The sequence below is a fragment of the Austrofundulus limnaeus genome, unplaced genomic scaffold (assembly GCF_001266775.1).
Source record: "Austrofundulus limnaeus strain Quisiro unplaced genomic scaffold, Austrofundulus_limnaeus-1.0 Scaffold24, whole genome shotgun sequence".
NCBI classification, from domain to species: domain Eukaryota; kingdom Metazoa; phylum Chordata; class Actinopteri; order Cyprinodontiformes; family Rivulidae; genus Austrofundulus; species Austrofundulus limnaeus.
Genome location: NW_013952426.1, coordinates 2,615,965 through 2,626,357, shown reverse-complemented (window position 1 = coordinate 2,626,357; position 10,393 = coordinate 2,615,965). Strand labels below are relative to the sequence as shown.

At 38.9% G+C, this 10,393-nt stretch overlaps 1 protein-coding gene across 2 annotated transcripts in view; it reads right to left on the bottom strand.

Annotated features, from left to right (window-relative positions):
• Window positions 1–269: 269 nt before the first annotated feature.
• slc6a9 (solute carrier family 6 member 9) overlaps window positions 270–10,393 on the bottom strand; it is a gene marked incomplete at its 3' end in the record, with an annotated part of 99,051 nt that continues 88,927 nt past the window's right edge. For both annotated transcript variants that reach the window (XM_014004493.1, XM_014004491.1), the window contains 5 exon segments: window positions 270–440; window positions 1,263–1,363; window positions 5,790–5,889; window positions 5,988–6,122; window positions 7,429–7,666. In XM_014004493.1, the coding sequence (XP_013859947.1) occupies window positions 270–440; window positions 1,263–1,363; window positions 5,790–5,889; window positions 5,988–6,122; window positions 7,429–7,666 (745 nt within the window).

Sequence of the window (10,393 nt, the reverse complement as noted above, 5' to 3'; positions counted from 1 at the left end):
TCTCTACCTGGAAGTGATAACATTTTTATTTTTGTGTTGTTACTTCACAGTTCATGATAAGTTTTGAGTTGTAACTTGCACTTTGGAACAAAAAGACTAAGAAGCACCTCCTGGTTTTAAAGCTCTCAGTGTTAAACTGTGAAGACTTTGCTCCACCACAGTTAAACTGTGATCACATGCTACTGAGTTCTGAAATAAAATCATTAAGTTTAGGTGTGATGTTCAGAGAGGTTGCCAAGAGGTAACTGTGGTGGTGAAGAAGGCTGTACCTCTCTAAAGGTAGCTCCTGGGGACCTAGAAATCTTGTACAGGCCGTAGACAGGTATGCAGATGACTGAGGACAGAGCCATGGCAAAACCAATAGCCAAGGACCAGCCGGGATAAATGTAGTCGTTGTAAGTGATGGGTTTGTACTGGATCACTGTGAAGATCAGGATGAACTACAGGGACAAATGGAAACACAAAACCAAAACAAAAAACAGCTTAGAATCATTTGGATTCACTGTAAATACCACACCAAACCTTATGAATTCATTTCAAGTCATCTTTGAGGTCCAGATGACAGAACAGAATCTAACCCCCATTTCTTTCTTGTACATGTACACACAATGTGACAAAACTGGCATTACATGACCAAAAATACATTAGACTGACAGAAATGGTCATTAAATTTACTCAGTATTTGACAAATTCACACAGACAGACAGAAAGAGAAAAAAAACCCCACAAGAAAAAAAAAACTGTTTTTGTTTTAAAGCTGCAGATAATTAAGATCAAAGATTGTTCCTGGATCCAGCCTGAGCGAGTTCAGTCACAGTTTTAACAGACACCCTGCTGGGCTGAGCCTTCAGTCCAGTGAAACGAAAAAACAGAACAAAAAGTGCCTGAGATCAGGCCGCTAATCCTCACCAATGAATTTCTTGGTCCACTTGGTGGCTTAGAGGACTAATTTGGCTGTTTGGGAAATACCATTGACAGTAGCCGCATGTGTCCATTTCCCACTCACAAAGATTTACTTTGAGCGGTTTATAGTTCAAAAAAAAGCCTACAGTGGGCAAAAGGATTAGCATTACCAGCAGCTGAAATGTAGGTCAGGCAACTAACAACTGGTCAACAACATGAAAAAACACTCCTCTGGACATCTTTGTGTCCTACAGAGTGAAATCTGTGAACAAGTTTCAACACATAACCATAAAACCACAGTGTGGAGAAATAATGACAGACCTCAGAACAGCAGGGTGTTTATGTGCGAGTTAACCTACCGAGATAATGACGGGAGAGATGAATCTCCAGCAGACTTTGAAGAACAGAGGAGGAGGGAAGCCCAGCATCATCTCAACATCTTTAAAATAGTTCCTGTGACCTACAGGACAGAGAGAGGGGAAAAACAAAGAACTGAAACAAGTAAAGATGGAAAAAGACGTGAAGCTTTTATTTGGACCTGCATACAGACTTTTTGTTACATACTGAATAACTAAAATGTTGACCATTTGTGTTGGTTTTAATGCAGCTACACACAGTTTGGACTTTCAGTCCCGAAACTTTAGCTCTGCTGCTGCCTTTCCTACAACCACAGTCCTGACAGCTGCAAGATGTTCTGCTGGAAACTTGAGGTTGACTCATTTTACAACCTGGTGAACAATGACCGCAGACTAATTTGCTTCAACAAGGCTCTGATGAGGTAAATTATTATCTGACACAATGGAAGGATACAGCTACAACATTTGGAACTGTCATTAGAGTCAGTGCTACTAATTTGCTTCAATTAGATTAATGAAATGAACATAATAAACTCTAAACAATTTTCACATCAAAACCTTTTGTACTTTTATCCTTGTGACACAGGGTTGTAAAATGAACCTGATATTACATTATTACAATACTGGAAGCTCTCTAAATATTTAATTTTAAAATATAATCACTGACCTATGAGCTGCATATTATAAATGTTACCATAATGATGTAAGATAAAATATAATTGACTTGGGTTAAGATATTGGTCAGTCCTGGGTCGATATCAGGCTGTAACACAAAATTAAATACCCAGAAGGATCAGGAAGAATTCCAATGTTAAACACTTTGAAAATAAAGATGATAAAGATCATTATTGCTACTGTGATGAAAATTAAACACAATCTGCTAGTTTGATTAGAAAGATATATATATTTTTCTAATTAGCTTTTTATAATGTGATATTTTACACAGTGGATGTTGAGACCTTTGATGCATTCTGCCAATATTTCCAGTGTAAACATAATGCAGTTACTAAATCAAATCAGAGAATAAATTAACAAAACCCCAAAGTTGAAATAAAAAATATATTTTTGGTAATAATATCTCACGGAGCCTGTGAGGGGACATGGGAGAAAAAAAACAATAACAACGGATCCTGAAACTCGGGAAACTCGAGATCCTGAGAAAAAAAAAAAAGTGGGATCCTGAGAAAGTTTCTCACAATCCTGATTTACACAAATTGATGTTATTAGCTGTTATCTCTCCACGCAGACTGTCCCTCGTCTACCTAGTAGCTTGGAAGGTAGCCCACTGATCATTTGTAGCCTACGGCTGATAATATGCATTAAGGCGCAATGGGTTTATCTCCTCCCCCAGGACTCGGAGCTACAGAGGTCGGCCCGGCTCACAGTCCTTTGCCCGGGGAAAGCACTCGATTCAGGCTGTAGCCAGGGGTCGCTCCAGACATTGCTAACAGAGTTTTCTGGGTCTGCTCAGACATGTTTCAAACTTTAATCTGCTGATCTCTGTGGCGTGTTAAACAATTAGCCTACTGAAACTCATGTTTTTAGTTTGATTTATTTGATGATGAGAGAGGGGAATATATTTAATCATAGAAAACCAACAATCAAACCATCAGTGCGATTTGGGTCATATTTCTGTCTGTGGAAGCTAATTGATAGAATTCCCCTGAAAGTTTCATCAAAATCTGAGGTGGATTTTTTTAAATTTTATTTTCATATTTTACAGACAAAGGAGCCCTGCAATGGAGGTTAGCATCAGAGATCGCGTTAATGGAATATTTTCCGTATTTGACCGGTCTTTTTACACTGTGACGGAAAAATCAGAAGGCTGTCCGTCATKTTGACAGATTGCAATTAACACCCCTGACCTAAATAGGCCAGATGAGGTGGATAAAAAAAATCTATGATGCTTCACAAGACAGCAAGCACTGTAGCATCACAGAGACATTTTCAGCTTAACGCACGGAGTAGGTCTAGCCTACATCACGGAGGCGTCTTATTTAATCTAAAATAAATAAAACACTCCCATCTGATCATCATCTCAAATCCACTCGTTTTCTGTTTTTATTTAATATTTTTAACACGGTGGCAGCGGCACATTGTGATTAACAGCTGACTGCATCTCTGCCTTAATCATGCCTTTCCCTCTTCTCTCCTCCTGCAAAGGAGGCAGAGACAGAAATAAGGAGGCATTATCTATTGCTGCAAACTGCAGCCACTAAATAACGTTTGTAGATTTTTTATTTTCTTTTTTTTAACTTTTCGTAAGGTAACTGAGTCAAAAGCAGGGCAGTATGTGTGCGTCACAGTGCGCGTCACATTGTGCGCGTTGTGCCTGGTGTGGAGATGTGCTGTTTTTCAGCACCATGCACTCCTGTGGCCTGTAGTGTGAGGTGAGCTGATGAGTTTTTCCTCCTATAAAATCCTGCAGGCGCTGCATCTGAGGCAAAACTGCAAAACCAACATGACAATAGCCACATTCTATTAATTGTTTAGTCATTATCATTTCACAAAGGAAGTGACGGGTAAAAATTTATTTTTGTTTACCCTGTCAGTCAAATTGACGGACAGCAAAAAAGTCAAGCGCAACCTCTGAGTAAGCCTCCTCTGCCCTCCTGTCCCCTCTTCTGTTGTCCAGGAAAGAGAATAAACATCCCAGAACCGCTGGACAAGACCTCCAATCAGCCAAAATGTCACTGGAGTGCTTTGTTTGCGGCATGACAACCCGATCGGAGCCGTGCGCCCGCTCGTGCTCTGTATCATTTCAAACTTTAATAAACTGTTCTCTGTGGTGTAATAAACACTTTTAAAGAGCAATAAAAATTTCCTGAAAGTTTAACATAAATCCATTTGGTACTTTTTGAGATATAAACCTGAGAAGGCAGCTGGCTAGCTTTAGCAAAACTACCCCGTTGTCAGGGAAACCGTAAACTTCCGGTTATGCTGGGTGGTTGTGGGTAATGAAGTTCAAAGTTGGAGCATGAGCCGGGCTGACCCACATCCCGGGTGAGGAGATAAACCCACTTTGTCTTAATGCATATCAGCCAAAAAATGATTGATAAGTGCCTTCCAAGCTAGGAGGTAGAGGAGGGACCATCTGGACAAAATGTGTGGGACTGATAATCTCTAATAACATTCATTTAAGTAAGTCAGGATCCCAAGAAAGTTTCTCAGGATCCTGAGAAAGTTTCTCAGGATCCCGACTTTGTTTCTCAGGATCCCCAGAAAGTTTCTCCGGATCCAGAGAAAGTTTCTCAAGATCCTGACTTTCCTTCTCAAGATCCCGACTTTCCTTCTCAAGATCCCGACTTTCCTTCTCAAGATCCCGACTTTCCTTCTCAAGATCCCGACTTTCCTTCNTCCCGACTTTCCTTCTCAAGATCCCGACTTTCCTTCTCAAGATCCCGACTTTCCTTCTCAAGATCCCGACTTTCCTTCTCAAGATCCCGACTTTCTTTCTCAAGATCCCGACTTTCTTTCTCAAGATCCCGACTTTCTTTCTCAAGATCTCGACTTTCTTTCTCAAGATCTCGACTTTCTTTCTCGGGATCCTGAGAAAGTAAGTCAGGATCCTTTTTTTTTCTCCCATGTCCCCTCGCGAGTTCCGCAATATCTAACACATTGCCTGGCCAAACAAATAAACAAACAAACAAATAAATAAAGGTTGCCACCTGGATTTAACCAGAGTCTATGATGTGGGGTTACTGCAGCTGGTTGGGTCTAGCTTCAGCAACAGTTTGTGCTCAAAGAATGAGGTCAGCTGATCTGAATATACCGAATGACCAGGTTCTTCCATCAATGGATTGTTTCTTCCCTGATGGCACGGCCATGTTCCAAGATGACAATGTCAGGATTCATGGGACTCTTATTGTGAAAGAGTATGAGCATGAGATATCATTTTCACACATGGATTGGCTCCAGAGTCCATTGAGAATCTTTGGGATGTGCTGGAGAAGGCTTTGTGCAGCGGTCAGACTCTACCATCATCAATGCAAGACTTTTTTTGGCTAGGCAGTGTATAAATGATCAGCAGCAGCCTACTTTCTAAATGTTACTAAATCTTCAAGCAGCCTGCTTTTGTTGTCATGTTGTTCCGTGGTGCTAAGATGTGTCAGGCCTCGAAACCAATAATTAACCTAATATACCCCTGTGAGTTTACATATGTTTCTGCTGAACAGATGGGGTGGCCTATTCAGGCACACTTTGATAGAATAAATTACTAACTTTGTCTTCAGCACAAAGACTTTTTCTTTTCAAGTTATTTTAATGTAGATATAGAACAGGGAACTAAAAAAACGACGCTGCAAGACAAGGAGAAAAGTTCAAAAAGTAGAAGTTCTATTTAGGATAATGAAGCAGGATGAATGGCTTTTATTCTTCTGTTCTCTATTTAACTTCACTGATTTAGCTGTGATGCTTTGTTCTTTATCCCTCATTTGAATCTTCATATTTTTGTTCAGGCATTTTTAAGGAACAGTGTAATAATAAAGATTTTGACACACAATAAGGTTTGGCTCTACTTTCCCTCCTTACCATAAACATACATGATGCAGATACACATGATGCAGGAGATGATGACCAGAGAGAAACTGGCTGCATAGTTGTCCATCAGCAGCAGCCAATAGATTCCTGCCTGTTAAAGACGAATAAAAAAAAAGAAAAACAGAAACCACTTAAATCATCTTCATGGAAGAAAATGATTTGCATTTCAAGCAGTGTCTTTTTTTTTACCTGTGTTGTTAGGGGCACCCCCAGCAGGAAACCCAATATAGCAACAGACAGCGTGATGACGGTCTTGTTCCTGATAATCCAGTCAGTGCCAATCTCGTCCACGATGGCCGTCACCAACGTCTCCAACAGACAGAACTAAAAAATAAATAAATAAATAACAGGCATGGAAAAAAGGGGTTAAGAATCAAATTAAAATCGGAGCTTAGACTGAACAGTGATTGCTCAGAAACGTATTTCCCTGACATGAAAAGAGTAGCAGAAGAGTGATGGCTCCAAACAGATGATTACAGACAATCATCCACATTGACATTTATACACTCAGTGATTCAGAGAATAAAATATGTCATTCAAATTTTGACATTTTAGATGGAGAATATCTTTTCCTTTGCGATGGATGACATTTTAAACTGAATTAAATTGACTAAAAACAGTTGAACTTTCCTCCAATATATACTGAATTTACTCTGCACTTCCTAAATGTCTAAAACTGTTGACAAATTCTTATTTTTACAATAATTTATATTTTACATGTATCTTAAGGCTTTCCCTTAAGATGAACCCATCTTTAAACACACTTTATTCAAGAATAATTAATTTAAAAATCATTAATGGAAACAAAAATTCTTAACTTACTGACATGAATAGCTTAAATTTTATTTAGTAAAAGAAAAAGGCTGTCGTGGTAGAAAAACATAGAAAACTCAAGGACAGTCAAAGAAACACAGGGAAAAAAACAGAGGGGTCCAATAATGCTCGACTAGTGACTAATAAAAAAAAACAGAAGGGTTGTATGGACAGGAGCTGATTGAAAGAGTGGCAGCAGCTGCGATTAATGATAGTGAGAACAGGTGTACTCGTGCATGGCAGACTGACTTTGGGAGAACTAACTGAATAATGAAATCCAAATCAATGTAGTTTATTATGCTTTTATTATTTGTTTTTTTTTTTTTTATCAAATTAGATTATCTACCTACCTACCTACCCACCCACAGGCCTGTGTCACAGAACAAAGTATTGTCTTCTCCGTCACAGTTTAGCAGGAAGTTGGACTCCAAAATGCAGACTGACATGAAGATCTTAAACATATGACTAACATTGTATTTACATAAAAAAGGGCGTCTTGGCAGCAAACTTTACAAAATTCAAGATAGTCACAAGGAGACACAGGGAAAACCAGATATGTCAGAAGAACCAATAATGCTCAACTGGTGAGTGATGAGAAACAGAAGGCTTATATGGACTAAGAGGTGGAAGGAGTGACTGTAGCTGTGACTTATACAACAGAAAACAGGTGTACTTGTGCATATCAGGCTGACTTAAGAGGCAGAAACTAACTGAGAAGTGGTCAATGGCACAAGGAAAACACAAGGACTAATCAAATGAAAACACAAGTTGCATAACTAAACAAACTAACAGAAAACACACAGATTCAGACTCTTACCTGAGTTCCTAGTCCCAGAAGGATGAGCATGAAGAAGAACAGCAGCGACCAGAGTGGAGAGATTGGCAGCAGAGTGAGGGCTTCTGGGTAAGCCACAAAGGCTAGTCCTGGGCCATGGTCCGCCACCTCGGACACTGGAACGTTCAGGTGGTGTGCCATGAAGCCCAGAATGGAGAAAATCACAAAGCCAGCGTACACACTTGTCGCACAGTTTGTTATACTGATGATAATGCTGTCCCTGTGTGAGGTAAACAAAAAGAACAATTTTTAGTAAAGGGGTAGTTTAAACTGTAAATCAGAGCACACATGGCATTAACAGATGATGAATCATTGATATTTATGATATTCATTTACTAAAAGTTCTCTATCAAGTAAAAAAAACAAGAAAAAGGAACAGGAGTTCAAAGCTACGCTTCAGCACTTTATTATCAATACTTAGTAGCTCCTCTTCTTGTCTTTTAATTTCACTGTTTGTAAAATGTATTTGTAGCCATCTTCCAGTTCTTGTTTCATAGGATTTTCCTACTTCAAGCCCAAAATTTATACATCTGAGAAATTAAAAGGCAGTTCTTGTTTGTGTAAAAACCAAGAAAATGTAAGGGCTGAAGCAAACAGCCGGTCATTTTAAATGTAGTTGCATTTATAACAATAGAAAACCAGTTTTAACCTTAAGCTTTTTGGACAAATGAACTGAAATGGACTCTCGCCTCTTAACCTTATTTCTCGAGCTTCAAGACAAATTCAAAGTACAATTGATTGGATCAGCAATGTTTTAGAAAAATCTGGATATCGTAAGATAAATTTGCGCTTTATGTCAGAAAAGCTCTAATGTAATTGTATCAGTCCCCAAACCTGAATCCAGTCCAAGTTTGTTGCAAAGACTTTGTGTGTTTTTATTACACAAATGATTTCTGAGTGGGTTTTGCTGCAGAGTTGAGCAGGGCAAAAGGTCAATCCAGATTCAGATAAATGATTTGGAAATTTATTCTGCAGACTTGCAAACAGCCACGACTTGTGTTTGGCTGTAAAAGCAGACTGATTTGTAAAGATTTGAATAAACCCTTATGAAGTTGACAAACTTTATCTCTTAGCTGGCCTACGTTCAATGAGCTGAACCAGATTAGATGTCAGAACAGTGAACGCTGCTGCCCTTATTCTGACAACTTCAGCTGAAGGATATCTGCAGAGCCTGTTTCATCCATCCTGTGTCCGGCACCTGTTTGGCTTTGACTTTGTTCAGATTCAACGAGGGAATAGTGCTTTTCCTCTCTCACATTTCCTGTTAGGGTTACTGCAGAGGATGTCTTTGATAACTTTGATGCCCGTTTGTTTCTCCACCCATGAGACTCCTGCGCTGTCCTTCACTCTGCACTTCTGCATGTGCACCAAATGGTGGTGTTGCAGGGAAGCAGGAGGTGCCACCATGGGGATGGGGCTGCAGAAAACAAGCTGATTAGCACCTCCATGCAGCTGTGTGGTCAGATAGCACTATCTCAGGCTCCCGGTTGAAAAAACAAATTATATCTTCAACCTTCTTCTTCGGCCACTGCACACTCTTCAACACTTTTCCCTGTCAGCATGTGACATCCTTAAATTTAACCTTCTCTAAGCTTTTTTTTTTGCTCACTCCCTTGTTGCCCAAGCACAGAGCAACCAGCCTCCTAACACACATTGAAAAAAGCTTTATCTCCTGACCTTTTTCTGTCAAATAGTATCACACCTTCTCCTGCTTATCTTTAAACCTTGAAATTGGCTCCAGGCTTTTTGAACTTGGTGCTCTGCCATCAACATTTGCTCTGGGTCATTAGAGAAAACAGCTGCATTAAGTTAAACACAGGCAATTATTGGACTTTTTTCTGATTCCTCACAGAAAGTTTAGAACATGCAAGCAAATTTTACTGCAACTACACCAGCTAACATGGTCCAAACTAACTCAGCTCATAACCATCCAAGACATTTTTCTTTTGTTTTGATCATATAGAAAGATTTGCACTGCTGTACATTGTGTGCTCCTTAAGTAAGGGGTGCAGTGTGCAGTATGTGTCCAGGCAATATAAAACAGCAGTGACAAAACAAAGGTTAACAAACCACAACACATTTAAGGGTCATCCCCTTCAAATATACAAAAAAACAAACATACATAACTGTTTGTTCTGACCAAAAAAAATAAATGCTCCTGCCACATGCAGAGAAGGAGCTCTCTTTTTTTTAAACACCCAACAAATTAAATACCAGAGTTGTAAAGTAACTAAGTACAAATACTTTTTTACTGTACTTAAGTAGAATTTTTGGGTATCTGTACTTTACTTGAGTAATTATTTTCAGCCTACTTTTTACTTCTACTTCTTACAATTTCATACAGTTTACCTGTACTTTCTACTATTTACATTTTTCAAAAAGGCAAGAAGTGGAAAGTCGTTACTTTTATTTCGTTTTGCTTGTTTTTATTCCAGCTTGTTATTGTAAAAAATAATACTATCCATTTAAATTGTGCCTCCTAGATAGAGTGTATTTTTAATCTTACTCTAAATTTTAGATTATAGTGGTGATAGTGGACCAGGTTTTCCTTATTTTTAGAGGGCTTGGGTCAGGGCTAATAACTGACAAATATTTCAGTCAGAGTGGTTTCGAGTGGCTGGGCTCTGTATGCTTTGAGGTAAATAAGACTGTCCCACTTCTATTAAATAAAACACACTCAGCCTTATTTTTACTGATACATGTTCAAGCTGTTCAGGTTGTTCACTGCTTCACTCCCTGAAGCAACTGAGCTGATAAAGTAAATAGTGACCCATCATATCAAAATGAGGATTAAGTTAAATTTGGTCAAAATGACCTAACTACGTTTTCAGATTCCTGGCTTTAAAAGCTACATTTTGATACTTGGATCATCCTGATATCATTAGTAGATCCAGAGGTATGACTTAATTGGTCTTGTTGGTCGCATTAATACATTACTGTTTGGTCT